The sequence below is a fragment of the Mirounga leonina genome, unplaced genomic scaffold (genome assembly GCF_011800145.1).
Source record: "Mirounga leonina isolate KUSES-001 unplaced genomic scaffold, KU_Mleo_1.0 Mir_169, whole genome shotgun sequence".
In the NCBI taxonomy this organism is placed as follows: Eukaryota; Metazoa; Chordata; class Mammalia; order Carnivora; family Phocidae; genus Mirounga; species Mirounga leonina.
The window spans coordinates 14,834,615-14,852,208 of record NW_023270431.1 but is presented as its reverse complement, the minus strand read 5'-3'; the positions used below and the strand labels follow the sequence as shown (position 1 = coordinate 14,852,208).

Genomic DNA, 17,594 nt, shown 5'->3' with positions numbered 1-17,594 from the left:
AATAAACTCCAAAGCCTTTCAAGATGATTTGCAGCCTTTTGTATGCAGCTGCTGTTATACATTCCAGGACTTTCTTCAAGACATGCTATATCATATAATACTGTAAGTCAAGACTTTATATCACTTGATAAAACTAAAATATTCAGTTAGTTTTTAAGGTGCATTTTCCTGACATAGTACCTATAACAGTGGTTCTCAAAGTGTCATCCATGCATTGCTGGGTGTCCCCCAAGAACATTTCAGAGGGTCCACAAGATTGAACGATTTTCATAATAATGCTAAAACACTACACCCTTCTTACTCTCGAATCCCATGTATGCAGTGGAATTTTACAAAGGTTACAGGATGCATAATCACATCGTATAATGGAAAGTGTCAATGTTTGGAATTTCCACATAACTCAGTAGTGAGAAATGAGAAGAAATAACTATAAGTGAGTAATGAAAAAAATTCTGATTTCCTACTTAATACCCTGATAAAAAAGAGAAAACATACAAAAGTGTATATTATGATCTGAGCTGACCCTCTCGTCTCAAGGAATCCTGTTGGGACATAAGGCAGGAAAACCTGTGATACACTTAAGACAGTATTAAGGCGGCATGGGAAAACATCTGATAAGTTGTTCCAAGTTTCAAGGTTCAGCGTTTCCTCCACTCCTCAGGTGTTCCCTCCAGTTAAAAAAAATACATACAGAATTAGTTGATATAAATTCCGTTCACTCTTCTACCTTGCCTGTCGATCACAATGTTTTTAAAATGAGATCAGCAAACATCCCATATTCATTCAGTGGCATTGAATCAAACGCCTCTCATGATTCCTTAGTGCAGTTACCCTCTACCTAAGGCAGGAACTTTCTGAGAAGCAATTGGGGAACCGGCTTAGTGCATTGAGGCACTGAATGCTAATTTTTGAATCCAAGTGACTCTACGTGATATGTGTTAAGTGTGACTAAAGTCATGTGGCTAGCTTTTTAAAGCAGATTCACCAGAATGTGTTTATCCAACAAAAATGCTCTTTGAAATGGTGAACTTGTTTTTCTGAAGTAATCATAATTTATAGGATGTTTAATCAAATAAAGAAAGTGGAGGTCTACGCTGAAAAATACTGGTTTGGTTAAAAAAAAAACAACCACCTAGACTTTATTATATAACAATGTATTACTTTTCTTATTTATTAACTATTTTTGAGACCAGAGATTTTTATCTCAGGCAAATATGTTTCCTAAAATACTATATGCTTAAATAACTTTGAGCGATGATATCACAATCCAATTTTAAAGATAATTTCAAAAGAGGATTTCCCAAAACATTCTGTACAATAGCAGTGTTCCTATAATAAGTACAAATTCCCAAGAATTAGTATGGCAACACTCATTTAATTGTTCCAGTGTTTTTGTTTAAGAAACAAAATAGCAGCCCTATTATTTTAAACCATACCTCATAGTTGAGGGTAAATTATAAAATTGTTGTACCAAACAAGGATTATTACAGGAGATTAAATTAAAGATTTCTACATTATTCTGGAAATGCAGATGCAAATTACAGCTTCTCAGAAAGAAGTTAGGACCCTCACAGATATTTTGAGAGGTTTTGAGAAAATACAAGAATGAACATTGAATAATTCTAAACAGCTATTTATTGGCAGTTAGTGAGCCATTTTGTTGGTGTAGTTTTTAAGAATCTTCTGAGAATAAAAAATGCAGAGAGCCTGTCACATTTTTATTTCACAAATGATACTGAGGAATTTTGACAGAGCACCATTTTTTTTTTTTCTACTAGAGTCAAGAAATGGTCTTCTGTACCCCTTGGTCCTTACGAAGTCACAATCAGTACAAATAAAACTATGAAAGTTAACCCAAGTTAACCCATATTCTCCAGAGAGCAGATGATCCAGATTTGGATGAATCTTCCAAGTTCCTACAAGAAAAATCATTCCTTAGAGTATCCTAGAAATCAAAACTAATATTGAAAAAAAAAAATGCTCTGGTTTAAAAATGGGATATGGCACAGAACCTAAATGACCAGAAATCTAATATATCAAATAAAGGTCTTTTAATCAAGTACTTTAAAAAAAAAAGTACTTTTTATTAAAACTGGAAGTATTTTCATATAGTGATTGTTATAATAACAAGGACAATGCCTACAAGAATACTTTCTATACAGTGTGTTAAAAGCTCAATAGTAGCAAAAGGTTATGAAGGATATCTTTAGAATGCAGAGTAGCAGTGAGCAGAATAAAAAAACATTCTTCAAAACTATAAATATATTATCATCTGTTGCATATGTTGTCTCCTAGGATGATAATTTATGGTCATAAAAATGAAGCTTTGCTGCAGAATGTTGGCTAATTTTTCTGGAGATCAGAGAAGGAACAAAAGAGACACTAAAAAGCACTATCCACATATTTACCCATGTTTTGCAATTTCCTCAAGTTTTCAGAGCTTATTACAGTCAAGGTCACTGTTATGAATTTAATTCAACTAGCTGTTAGATATAAAATTTTATTTTATTTGTCTTGGTCTTAACCTAGTGAACTGTAGTCCCAAGAACAGCAACATTTTTGTGCAGGACACATTTTAAGAAATACTTAGATGTACGAACAGTGAATCCACTACAGAATCTGGTTGAAAATGGGAAATGTAAACAAGAGTGTAACTTATAGAGGCATCAGGAGAGTTCCAACTCCTATATCAACTCATCTAGGGATATCTCTGGGACACTGTGCTTCTGAATTTCTGGTTCTATTTCTGTGGCTCTATTTGTAGATGAAACTCAGTCTGGCAAATTGGGCTCTTTTTCAGAATGTGAGAGAGATGCCATGTGACACACTTGGTCATTGATAATAGAATTGTTGAAATTGATAATTTTAGAAAGAATGAGTTTTTTTAATTAATAATAACCTTTTATTTTTTTAAAGATTGTATTTATTTGACATAGAGAAAGAGAGAGAGAGAATAAGCACAGCAGGGGGAGCAGAGAGAGAAGGCTCCCCACTGAGCAGGGAGCCTGATGCAGGACTCCATCCCAGGACCCTGGGATCATGACCTAAGCTGAAGGCAGATGCTTAACTGACTAAGCCACCCAGGCGAACCAGTAATAACCTTTAAGAAACATGAAGAAGGACGCCTGGGTGGCTCAGTCGTTAAGCGTCTGCCTTCGGCTCAGGTCATGATCCCAGGGTCCTGGGATTGAGCCCCGCATCGGGCTCCCTGCTCTGCAGGAAGCTTGCTTTTCCCTCTCCCACTCCCCCTGCTGTGTTCCCTCTCTTGCTGTCTCTCTGTCAATTAAATAAATAAATAAAATCTTTAAAAAAAAAGAATATCAAAACTTTGGAATTTGCCTAATAGTGCATTGGATAAGTATTGTATATGAATAAAGTGGAGTATGATACATTATTTAATGATATTGTTAAAATTTATCATTTAGAAAATTCTACATTTTATATTTTAAGTTAAAATAGATTACAAAACAACACTGAGTTTGTATAAGAAGAAAATACTGGATTGATAAGTGAATATCATTTTATATATCAGTACATATAATATGATCCCATTTTGTAACTATATACATAATTGGTAATTACAATTGGTTACCTTTGGTAGTATCATTAATAATGATCATTATATCTTTATTTTCTAAAATTGTCTGCCATGAAAAAAAATTCTATAAAGAAATGTCTTTTCAAAGGAATCTGTCAATAAATATATGAAGAAATAATCAAATGCATTTTGAATCAAATTAATACAAATTAGGGGACGCCTGGGTGGCTCAGTTGGTTAAGCGACTGCCTTCGGCTCAGGTCATGATCCTGGAGTCCCGGGATGGAGTCCCGCATCGGGCTCCCTGCTCGGCAGGGAGTCTGCTTCTCCCTCTGACCCTCCCCACTCTCATGCTCTCTCTATCTCATTCTCTCTCTCAAATAAATAAATAAAGTCTTTAAAAAAATTAATACAAATTAAAACAACTAGATACAATTCTCAAAACTAACAAACACAAAAAAACGATAATATCTATTTTTATCAGTATATACTTAAGTGTGCTCTTAAAATGGGCACAGGAAATCCACTTTTGACACAGTAAATCCACTTTTAGGGTTATATCATAGGGAAATTATCAGTCATACAATAATGAATGCAAATGGATCATTTACACATTTGCATAAAATATTGAAAAGCTATCATTTGACGAAGTACAACATCTATGCATAATAAAAACCCTCTGCAAAGTAGGTTTAGAGAGAACATACCTCAACATAACAAAAACCTAATATGGAAAACCCACAGCCAACAGCATACTTAATGGTGAAAAACTGAGAGCTTTTCTCCTAAGGTCAGGAACTAGTAGACCAGGATGTCCACTCTTACCACTTTAATTGAACATAGTATCAGAAGCAATTAGACAACATAAAGAAATAAAAGACATCCAAATAAGGAAGAAGTAAACTCTCACTACTTGCAGATGGCAGGGGACTATATATAGAAAACCCAAAAGACTCCACCAAAAAACTACTAGAACTGATAAATGAATTCAGTAAAGTCACAGGATGCAAAATCAATGTACAGAAAGGTGTTGTATTTCTATATACCAGTAATGAAACAGCAGAAAGAGAAATTAAGAAGACAATCCCATTTACAATTGCACCAAAAACAATAAAATATTCAGGAATAAACTTAACCAGAGAGGTGGAAGACCTGTGCTCTGAAATCTATAAAACACTGGTGAAAGAAATTCAAGATGATGTAAAGAAATGAAAGACATTCTATGCTCATGAACTGAAAGAACAAATACTGTTAAAATGTCCATACTACCCAAAGCAATCTACACATTTAATGTAATGCCTATCAAAATACCAATAGCATTTTTCACAGAACTAGAACAAAAAATCCTAAAATTTGTATGGAACCACAAAAGACCCCAAATAGTCAAAACAATCGTGAAAAAAAAAAGGAGGTATTACAATTCCAGATGTTGAGTTATATTACAAAGCAGTAGTAATTAAAATGATATGGTACTGGTATAAAAATAGACATATAGATCAATGGAACAGAACAGAAAACCCAGAAATAAACCCACAATCATATGGTCAATCAATCTTCGAAAAGGAGAATGAATATAAATAGAAAAATGACAGTCTCTTCAACAAATGGTGTTGGGAAAACTGTACAGCCACGTGCAAAAGAATGAAACTGAATAACATTCGTTCATCATACACAAAAATAAACTCAAGATGGATTAAAGACCTTAAATGTAAGACCTGGAATCATAAAAATCCTTTAAGGGACCACAGGCAGTAATCTCTCTGACATCAGCCTTAGCAACATTTTTCTAGATATGTCTCCTGAGATGAGAAATAAAAGCAAAAATAAACTGTTGAGACTTCATCAAAATAAAAAGTTTCTGCACAACAAAGAAAACAATTAACAAAACTGAAAGTCAACTTACTGAATAGCAGAAGATATTTACAAATGACATATCCCATAAGGGGTTAGTGTTCAAAATATATAAAGAACTAATACAACTGAAGACAAAAAAAACAATATAATTAAAAATGGGCAGAAGATATGAACAGACATTTCTTCAAAGAAGACATACAATTAGCCACCAGACACATGAAAAGATGCTCAACATCAGTAATCATTAGGGAAATGCAAATCAAAACTACGATGAGATATCACCTCACACTTGTCAGAATGGCTAAAATAAACAACACAAGAAACAACAAGTGTTGGCGAGGATGTGGAGAAAAAGGTACCCTCTTACACTGTTGGTGGGAATGCAAACTGGCACATTCACTGTGGAAAAAAGTATGGAGATTCCTCAAAAAATTAAAAATAGAACTACCCTATGATCCAGTAATCATACTACTGGGTATTTACCCCCAAAATACAAAACACTAATTCAAAAGGATACATGCACTGCTATGTTTATTGTAGTATTATTTACAACAGTCAAACTGTGGAAGAAGCCCAAATGTCCACTGATAGATGAATGGATAAGGAAGAAGTGGTACATCTCACACACACACACACACACACACACACGCACACACTGGAATATTATTAAGCCATAAAATGAATGAAATCTTGCCATTTGCAACAACAGGTATAGAATTAGCACAATGTTAAGTGAAATAAGTCAGTCAGAGAAAAACAAGTACCATTCGATCTCACTCGTATGTGGAATTTAAGAAACAAACAATCAAAGGACAAAAAGAGAGAGAAAGAGACAAATCAAGAAACAGACTCTTCACTATAGAGAACAAACTGATAGTTACAAGTGGGTACCTGGGTGGGGAGATGGGGATTAAAGAGGACACTTACCATAATGAAAAAAATTAAAGAATAATAGAATAAAATGATAAAAATGAAAGAAAAGCTAGATATAATAATAATTTGCCCAATAATTAGAGGTTGATTTTTAAAAAAATGGTACAACCAGATAATAGAGTAGATAAAACTGACAAAAATGAAAACTTGAAGATTATTTATTGACAGTGAAATATATTCAACAGGTATATTGCTAAGAGAAAAACAGGTTATACAGTAATATTATGAATAATCCTATTCTAATTATGTATTCATGCATAGGTGTGTATATTAGGTATGCAGAAAAAATCTGGAAGTATCGACTGACAAAGTTACAGATGTTCTCTGTGGGTGGCACAATTATGGATGACTTTTCTCCTTTTTATTGCTTTGTTTTGAAATTTTTATAACGTGAGCATATGTTGTTTAGGTAAACAGAATTTTAAAATGCTTTAAAATTATATCTAGTTGGACGGAGGAGCTGAGAATTTATCCAATCCGTTTACTAAAGGTGGCTAAATCAGATGCAAAAATGGGTAAATTTAAAAATCCCAAGACGTCAGACATGAGAGAACCATGCTGCATTTGTGGGGGACACATTAAACAGATGTATGACATTTCAGAATTACCATCATTACCCACCTTATAAACAGTGATCATCTATCTTCCCAGAAGAAGTAACAGTAGTTTAATGTTAAAGGATACATTTCCTTCAGGGGAAGATATAATTGACAAAACATTGAGAGACGTGATTTCTATTTATTTGCAAGTCAACATAACACAAGGTGAAAAACATATTAAAAAGGAAAAAAAGAAAAAGAAAAAGTGACTTACTCTTGTTGTGTAAGCAGCTTCTGGATCATCCTCTAGAACACGTGAAAGTCCAAAATCAGAAACCTTACACACCAAATTACTGTTGATCAAAATGTTACGAGCAGCAAGGTCCCGGTGAACATAACCCATATCTGAGAGGTACTTCATGCCAGATGCTATCCCTCGAAGCATCCCCACTAGCTGGATGACTGTAAACTGGGCATCGTGTTTCTGAGAAGTATTTCAAATACACAATTAAGATGTGTTGCTCTTCCTTAAAGATATATCTTGGTTAAAATCTCACATACTGAACTGTAAAAAGACTGACTATATACATTTTAGTTCTAAGCACTCCAGCCTAACAAGATATGTGAATAAATAGATACAAGGCTAAAACAAAACATCACAGTAGTTACATTACTAAATATTTCATTACAAGGAGTGTCGTAACATTCTGACTTCAGGTTCAAAACTAGATCTTTCCTGGTCTTTTTGTGACATACAAACCCCTCAGAAATTTTAAATTCAAGAACAACAAAATGAAATGACTCCTGTGGCTATTTTAGTTTTACATATTTATTTGATTGAATGTCCATTCTTCCTTCTGGTTTTACAGATGTTTTATTAATTGCTTCAAAGAAGGTGGATGTTAAATGTTTAAATTATCATCATAAATAAATAGTTCAGAATTAGTCAAAAATATTTACTGAATATTCGTTTTCTACTCAGTCTTGAGTTATAGGTCTTAAAATGGAAAACAATAAAACACAAAGTCAGAGATCTGTATTTAGAAAAGCTTCCAATTTACTTGGATTAAAATACAAATATATGATTTATATGATAAATAGGTAAATAGATACATACAGATGTACATATGTGCATAAATGTATATATAGATAAATAGATATAAAATTCCATGTTTAGTTATATCTACACAATAACAATTTAAAAGAATATCTATTATAATGATTTTAATTACCTGATTTAAAAAATATTTGTTTTTGAAATGTTTGGGAAAATAATTGCTGATAAAATTTGTATTTGCCTCGTGAATATTAAAATAAATACCTTCTCATTATAGAAAATTTAAAAGTTTCCTCCATGATAATGAATTATACTATGCTATCTATCTATCTATCTATCTATCTATCTATCTATCTATCTATCATCTATCTATATCTATTTTATAGCACTGCAAGCATATTAAAGACAGGGTATATGTCTTTTTTATCCCTTGCAGTGACTGGTGATTGGCAGTGTCTTGTTCTCCATAAAACTTTCACATATCTTTGAACAAATATTTGCTGAAAAAATTTAAAAATATGTATAGATGCATATATATCACCAAATGATATCTCTGAATTGAGAAAACTTTGAAATTATAATACTTGCTTATTTTCTGAGACAAAAGCTCTATGTGAGAGATAGATGGTCTTCTACCTAATAGCACTCTGAGGTTACTTTCAATGAAGAAAAGAGAATATTTGTCTTACAACAATGTTACTTATGTCTTAATTTATGGGTCTTTTTAAAATTTTTATTTTAACTAATGTGAATCTTGGCAGTATAAAAAGACTGAAGATTGCACAAATTTGTTTTAAAAATATAAACCATTAACTTTGTAAGACTGTTGAATCACAGACCTGTACCTCTGAAACAAATAATACATTATATGTTAAAAAAAAAAAAAAAAAAAAGAAGATAGCAGGAAGGGAAAAATGAAGGGGGGGAAATCGGAGGAGATGAACCATGAGAGACTATGGACTCTGAGAAAAAAACTGAGGGTTCTAGAGGGGAGGGGGATGGGGGATGGGTTAGCCTGATGATGGGTATTAAAGAGGGCACGTACTGAACAGAGCACTGGTTGTTATACGCAAACAATGAATCATGAAACACTACATCAAAAACTAATGATGTGGGTGCCTGGGTGGCTCAGTTGGTTAAGCGACTGCCTTCGGCTCAGGTCATGATCCTGGAGTCCCGGGACTGAGTCCTGCATCGGGCTCCCTGCTCAGCGGGGAGTCTGCTTCTCCCTCTCCCGCTCCCCCCTCTTGTGCTCTCTCACTCTCTCTCTCTCTCTCTCTCAAATAAATAAAATCTTAAAAAAAAAAAACTAATGATGTAATATATGGTGATTAACATAACATAATAAAATTAAAAAAATATAAACCATTAACTTTGGATGCTGCAAGATAAAGATGTAATTTTAGTCTTCCTCTTACTATTTAGTACCCCCCCTCCAAATTTCAGTTTTACTTTAAACTTTGTTATCTAATTGCCTCTAACATTTTTAGCAATTCATTCCATATTTATGCATATATATGTATAGGTAGAGGGATAAGAGATATAGATAGGGATAAGAGATATATGAATATATATAAAATCTTCTACTTACACGTAAGAAACTGTCCAAGGAACCATTCTCCATGTATTCTGTGACAATCATAACTGGTTTACCTGGATATAGGGTAAAGAATAAATTAAACATAATCATCAGCAGAGTTCAACAAATATCATATCATGAATACGTACAATACACTTTGATACAGTGATGAATTAAAAAATGTAAAACTTTCCCTGTCTCCCCAATTTTCCAATGTTTCAAAAAAATTCAATAGAAAATAAAACCAAAAAAAAACCTGAAGAAGATTGGTTTGCAGAACAAGGGCCTACAACCTATAGTATCCAAATTGGCTTATTTGGAATGGCTTTCTGTGAACATAAAATATGCCCCCTTTCTTCCCTTTAATTGCATCCTAGCTGATCTACAAAATCAGGTATTTCTGCCTTCCAGCCCAAGACAGAGCCAGGATTTCCACAATCATTCATACTTTCTACAGATATTTATAGAGCTATGTACTAGGTGTTCCTTTTTACGCTGGTTAGTCAGAGCAAGTAAATCAAAGTCCCCATCTTCATGATCCTATTTGTGAATTTCATAAAACAAGACTAATAATTATAACTCTTAAAAATCTGTATTCAATTAACACATTAGAAATATAAAATCCATGTTTAAAAGGAAAATAAAATTAAAATAGCTGTTGGCAGTAACTTATAATAACCATTTTAGAAATATGTGGCCTTAAATACCATTAAACCGTTTAATGAGCATTTAACTTTATTTATATAGCACTTACTATGTGCAAGATGCTGGTTTAATTATTCTATATATGATAACTTGTTATTATCACTTCCACTTTACACATGAGAAAACTGAGATATGTAGAAGGTAATTAACTTACTCAATGTCATATAGCTAATAAATAATAAAGCCAAGAGCAGCAAACTGAATCCACTATGCTGTTACTTTTGGAAATTTATACTGAGGGAAACATTTAAAATATGAAAAAGCATTAGATACGAGAGTGTTGAGTATGCTGATATATATATTTACAAATAGAATAAATGTTCAACTATGTAATGATTCAGGCAATTTTTGGGTGTCAATTCCATGGATTATTCTGAATTGAAATGACAACTCTGAAGTCTGTAGCATTTTAGATAATTGTTACAGTTTAATTGTTACATGATAATTACAGATAATTGTTACATGTGAGCAAAGTTGAAAATATAACTCTAAATACATTATGATAACAACTTGGAAAATAAGTAATGCAAAATGAACAATTCAAAAAGAAAAAGAAATATGGAAAATGGATATTTTTGATATACAGAAAACACGAGTAATTTTTTTGCATAATTAGAATTATGTAACATTATATATTTATACGTGTATATTACATACATACATTACACTACTTCATCTTCACATCATGTTGTGCTTTAGTAATATGTATTACTCCCATTTTATGATGTCCTCAACTGAAAGCATTGTAGATTTAAGAAACCTGCTGAGGTCACACAATTAGTTAGTTCTCCAGCAGATCCCCAACACAGCTGTCTCTGATTTTAAAACCTACACTATTACTACACTATAATTCTCTTCCTTTATTTCTGCTATACTATTGTTTTAAATATAATTCCATCATGTTACAAACAGAAGGAAAATCACTTGTCTTCCATGTCCAGAGGACCTGAATCCAGTCTTGACTGAGTGAGCACTGCTGAAAGACCTCGTTCAAATGGCTTTTTAAAAAACATCCATGCACCCCTCATTGTAGCACACATTTAAGTTTTCCTCATATGTTCCTTCTATATCATGAAGGTTTGTTTGACATTCTGATGATAGAAAATAGCTTTCTGGGGTGCCTGGGTGGCTCAGTCAGCTAAGCGTCTGCCTTTGGCTCAGGTCATGATCTCATGGTCCTGGGATCAAGGCCCATGTAGGTCTCCCTGCTGAACAGGGAGCCTGCTTCTCCCTCTCCCTCTGCCCCCTGCCCCCCCCCAGTTTGTGCACACTCTCTCTCTCTCAAACAGATAAATAAAACTAAAAAAAAAAAGAAAATAGCTTTCTTTGCTTGCTTTTTCCTTTCATAGGTAAAAACTCTTAATTCACACTAGTTACAAATTATATGGCTTGATACTATGAAGGTTATACTTGCTATATTTAGTATTTGTATGTATCCCAAGCTATAGGTCTTATTTATTAAAAGGTAAGAAAAATTATTTAAATTCTATAATTTTCAGATAATTTTTATATATGTAACAATCGATATACCAATCTATTTTCCAATAAGGTACTGATTTAGTTATATATTTTGGGTAACACATCATATATATCTAGTTAATCTGGTAATGTCTAAAAAGTCATTTAGCCAAAAGCTTAAGCCTCTAGAAGTTGCTTCTTCAAAATTCTAATTAAGCTTTGATTTAACAATATTCAGGAAGAAAGGGAAGAGTCAACATTTCCCTGAAAACTTCTATCTCTCCTGAACTGATCAATCCAATGCCTAAAAACTGGTCCCAGAGACTGATCTGAAATTAAAAGAAGGGATGAGTGAACAAACGAATGAATGAATGAATGAATGAATGAACGAATGAAATCCTTCATATGCATGTTCTCTATAAATCACTATAATTTTCTATGTTCTTGCCTTAATACCATTCTATGAAGAATAATAGGCTAACAAAATCCAATGCATCCATTAAGTGTAGTCACATGTATTCTGCCTCACACAGCCAACTCTCAATTACAGTGGCCAGTTACCGAGTTTTTGTACTACCCAGATCTTTGCTTATCACTCGTTTCCTTCTGGCTCCCAGCCTTATGACCATTTAGTTTCTTGTTAGCCTGTCTAGTGGAATGTTTGGCAAGGGAAATAAAAGTAGCTGAAAAATCAAATCAGTCAATTAAGCCAAAGTCCCATGACCATTCAGAAATCAGATCAGGCTACATTTAGCTCTAAAATTTAGGTATTTGTAAACACATCAGTTAAGATGGGCAAGTCTGAAAATATGCTTTACATTAAGTTCAAAGATTCAGCAAACCCAAAAGTACAGACAAAGAATAAACAGAATCACAAATATTCTACCTTGGAAAGCCTTAATTTTTAAGTTTTATTTTTTTAGCATCTAAGTTTCTATTCTACCTTAGCTTCCTTGTGCTTTTGATTATAATAAATAGGGTTAAAGGAAAAGAAACTCTCTGCAATAGTGGTGAGAACTAGTTCTAACATGTATTAAATGTAGCTGGAAATTATTTATAAAATATCAGTTCATCTGCCCATGGATGCAATGTGTTTCTATCAAGATTGCATGCTCTCTCATATGTATTTTGATTTAGAAGTGACATTCTCAGCTTTTTCAAGAGCCTATATCATTTGCTGCCCTCAGAAATCCTAAAATACATCTGTCTGTACTAAACTCAATAAAATTATTGTTGGATGACTGGCTGAAATGAAACTCCAACAAAAATGAGCAAAACAAAATGCGCAGTGGAATTTTGCTTTTATTCCTAAGCTGATTCATGAGCATAAATAAAATTATGATCTTTCATAACTAAAGGGTTAAGGGAAGCGAATCAGTCTGTTACAATCACTTCATTTCCCCAACTATCCCCAGTGGTTCAGATATATTATTAATCTTTGAACCACTGTTTGATGACACAAGGATTGTGATTCAGAATATATAAGAATTCCAGGTTCAATATTATGTATTTCACCACAGCCTTCCTAATCACATTTTCTATAAAAAGAAGGGCAGGAAAATGTAATAAATATATAGCCATACATAGAGATTTTTCTTGCAGTTATCAAATAAATGTTGGCTTTAGATTGAAATATTTTCATTCAAACATAAAAAGTATTTATTAATGATTAAAATATTAAAAATTATTGGGGTGCCTGGCTCGCTTAGTCAGTAGAGCATGCAAATCTCGATCTTGGGGTTGTAAGTTCGAGCCCCACATTGGATATAGAGATTACTTAAAAAAAAAAATATCTAGGGGCACCTGGGTGGCTCAGTTGGTTACCCGACTGACTCAATTTCTGCTCAGGTCATGATCTCAGAGTCCTAGGATCAAGCCCCATGTAGGTCTCCAGACTCAGAGTGGAGTCTGCTTAAGATTCTCACCCTCTCCTTCAGCCCCTCCCCCCCACTGGTGCCTGTGCTCTCTCTCTCTCAAATAAATCAATAAATCTTTAAAAAAAATTATTGAAATTTAATTCATTTTCAAAAGAAATGCTATTAATTCCTATTACCAGTAATTGTATCTCACACGCTCTATGTCTCATTTCCAAAGGATTAAAACACACTCTAATACATGAGTGTGGTTTATAAAATCAAAATCTTTGGCCTTAGCAGCCAGCATTCATTATTAATATCATGTAATCAGAATCGGGGTAGAAGCAAAAAAGCATACACAGCAGGAAGAAAATTGAAAAAAGATAATTGGCAAATATGCTTCATGATTCACAGAAAGAAATGCTAGAATCATCTTTGATTGGAAAGAAAATGTTTTAGTTTTAGATTTTCATGTACTATACCTAACTGACTGATAGGAATATTCTGATAAGCTAAATTAGAGTATTTTTCTGTGGTTTACCATTAAATCATATAAAAATACAAGACAATCTTTTCCAAATTCCATTTTAATCAAGACTTTATTTTAAGAATGACCCCTATTAGGATGCTTGGGCAGCTCACTTGGTTAAGCATCGGACTCTTCATTTCTGCTCGAGTCATGATCTCAGGGTTGTGAGATAGAACCATGCAGGGCTCCCTGCTCAGTGTGGAGTTGGCTTGTCCCTCTCCTTGCTCCTCTGCCCCTCTGCCAGCTCTCTCTCAAATAAATAACTACCAGAGACTGTGGACTCTGAGAAACAAACTGAGGGTTCTAGAGGGGAGGGGGATGGGGGGATGGGTTAGCCTGATGATGGGTATTAAAGAGGGCACCTTCTGCATGGAGCACTGGGTGTTACATGCAAACAATGAATCATGGAACACCACATCAAAAACTAATGATGTAATGTATGGTGATTAATGTAACATAATAAAATAAAATTAAGAATCTTCGGCATCAGTAAATTCCATTAGCAGATAGAATTTTTTTTTGGAAACAATCTAATTCTTTTGGACAATTGCTTGTATAAAATGTCTTTATTTGTATGTACTTCCTTTTATTTGATTAGATAAATTTTTCAAGAAGGTAAAAAAAAACTAATGATGTAATGTATGGTGACTAACATAACATAATAAAATAAAATTAAAAAAAATCTTTTAAAAAAAATGACCCCTATTACACCCACTGGTCTATGAATTAATGAGGGCAGGGGCCAACTCCATGTTGTATGTAGTTCTAAAACCAGCACCTAGCAGAGTGCCAGTTAAAATTGATCATGCGTCTATCATTTCAGGGTGCCTAAGGATAATCTCTCTCTTCAAAAGAAACACATTATCCAAGTCTTCCTTACCAACCATACTCCATCAATCTTAATACACTGAATGCTTTACATTCAGCTGACTTTACATTTTTTAAATTTATTTGTGCTTAATTTGAAACAAAATTTAATCCTTTTAAAAACAGGAACAGATGAAAAATACAGCATAGGCTTTACAGTCAATAATATACCATCCACTTAAAATTAATATATCATTGTATATCAACTATATTTTAAGAAGAAGTCAGGAATGATATTTCTACTCTCCCTTATTCTATTCGAAACTGATTTGTATAATAAGTGCAATAACAATTAATAAATACAGTAATCTGAATGTGCTCAGTTTGATTTTACAAAGACAGCTTAGATTTTTTTCCCCTTTTCAAGTTTTCTACCTTTTATTTATTTTCTTGTCTAATTGCAAAAATTAAGACCTTATGTATAATAATGAATTGAGTTGATGGTAGCAGGATTCTCATTTCTACTTTAAGATAAATGCTTTTCATGTTTTACTACTGAATATGATGTTGTAGGGTTTGGTTTGGTTTTGTTTTGTTGTTTTTACATACATTTATCAGACATACATATTTTCTATGTAGGATGTGCTAAGAAAAAATTTTAAAGTAAAATGTTTATTTTCTTTATCGAGATTGACTTTTTCTTTTCTATCAATGTTGTGAATTTTTAGAATTATTAAATAGTAAACCAACTTTGCATTCTTGGAATAAACTAAACTTGAGCATTATATAGTATCATTTTTGATAAAATTATTAGCTATGGCTTTATAATTATTCCAGTGTTACTGAATTTTTATTCATGCATTACAGTTTTTCTCCCCTCTGAAAATATTCTTGTATGATTTGGTATCAAGATATCCTCAGCCTCACGAGTTAGGGATGTTTCTTTTTCTCACTTTCTGCAAGAATTTGTGTATGATTAGAATTATACAGACAGTTATTAAGCAAGTATATAATTATAGTTTTTCTTTTATGAGTTATTGTATATTATTTTTTAATTTTTAAAAAATATTTTATTTATTTATTTGACAGAGAGAGACACAGCGAGAGAGGGAACACAAGCAGGGGGAGTGGGAGAGGGAGAAGCAGGCTTCCCGCAGAGCAGGGAGCCCGATGTAAGGCTCGATGTGGGGCTCGATCTCAGGACCTTGGGATCATGACCTGAGCCGAAGGCAGATGCTTAATGACTGAGCCACCCAGGTGTTCCGAGTTATTGTATATTTAAACTAGCACTCTTTAAAATTGGTCTTTGGGCACATGTAAGTCATGCTCTAACAAATGTTGTTAAGTTGCATTTAACCTTTCAAAAATATCATAAACCCATCCTATCTAAATGGGGAAAATACACAACACATTTTTTTTTTTGTAATTCAAATGTGGCCAATTCAACCAAGAAATATAAATGGACAATGTTGAAGAAATAAGGAAAATTCTTAAATGTGTAAAAATAGCATTCTCTATCTTATTTTTTTCTCCAATATATTTGAAAGACTTCCCTAATTTCATTGTTGTAGACACTTGGATAGAGATGTTCTCAATTCCTTTCTCAAATTAGGCATGAATGCATGAGAACTTGTGTCATCAGAATTTATTCTAACAAACTATTTCTATAAATTATTAATAAAATACATATAACATACATATTGTCTATTTTGAATATTACAGGGAATTAGAAGTGCAGAAGAAAACTTTCAGAGAGAAGCAAACAGGACATAGCAAGAATTTGGCATAGTCATCACAGAATGACATTTTATTTCAGCAATATTTTTTATCATATGTGCAGGGGATAGAAAGGTGCGAATAAATGACAAAGCCTTTGCTGTAAAGTGGATGCTCACACCATTATAGAAATATTTTAATCATGAGAAATTATCCTAATGTTCTGCTCACTATATTCCTTAATGATGCAAAGTTACAATTACACTACATTATTATTTTTTTTAGTTTTCAGAAAATAATTCCTCCCCAAATACCAACAAAACCACATCAGTCTTATATAATTCCTTCTATTTCACTAGGTAAAAAGTGGTCAATGGGGGTCTTCTTGGAGTATGAACATCATTTGACTAATGGTGTGATGGCAGAAATATCAAACATTTGCTAAAAACAAGTTCCATCTTTTTGAACTTCAACTAAAATTGGTAACACATGTTAGTACCAAGTTCTGAGCAGAGACTATGCCCCCAGCTTTCTGCTACTTTGAAGATCAGAGACTCTCTCACCACCTCTTGTTTAAGACCATCAAGCTCAAAACGTATCATTAAAATTGTTTATGGTTCAATTCAAATAAATGGAAATATAATGATTGAATAGAGGGCTTTCTCTAAATGACTTGAAAATGATACCTTATAACAGACGTAGTGTTTCAAGCATATAATTAATAGCAATATTAAAAAGAATTATTAATGGGCAAAAAAAAAATTGCTTTCAAGAATGTTTTTTTTTCTATACAGCCAAGATTAACTGATAAATTCTCAAACTTACCAGAAGTGGTAATTTAGATTTTCATAACTCTATTTCACTTAACAATGTATTCCTATATAATCTTATTTGATCTTTAAAGTATCTAGAAATAGTGAAGTAGAACTGCTATTCTGAATTACAAGTGAAGAAACTGAGTCTCTGTGAGTGGTTTGATTTGCCAGAGGTCTCACAACCAATTGAGTTGAGTAAAAACTTGAA

The 17,594-nt window shown here is 33.0% G+C and overlaps 1 protein-coding gene across 1 annotated transcript in view; it reads right to left on the bottom strand.

The window, feature by feature from the left end:
- The window catches only part of EPHA3 (EPH receptor A3), a 360,422-nt gene that overhangs the window by 38,097 nt on the left and 304,731 nt on the right, over positions 1-17,594 (bottom strand). Inside the window, exons 12-13 of the mRNA XM_035015173.1 lie at positions 9,513-9,574; positions 7,139-7,348 (exon numbers count right to left, since the gene is read on the bottom strand). Of these exons, the coding sequence (XP_034871064.1) occupies positions 7,139-7,348; positions 9,513-9,574 (272 nt within the window). The remainder of the gene's footprint in view (positions 1-7,138; positions 7,349-9,512; positions 9,575-17,594) is intronic.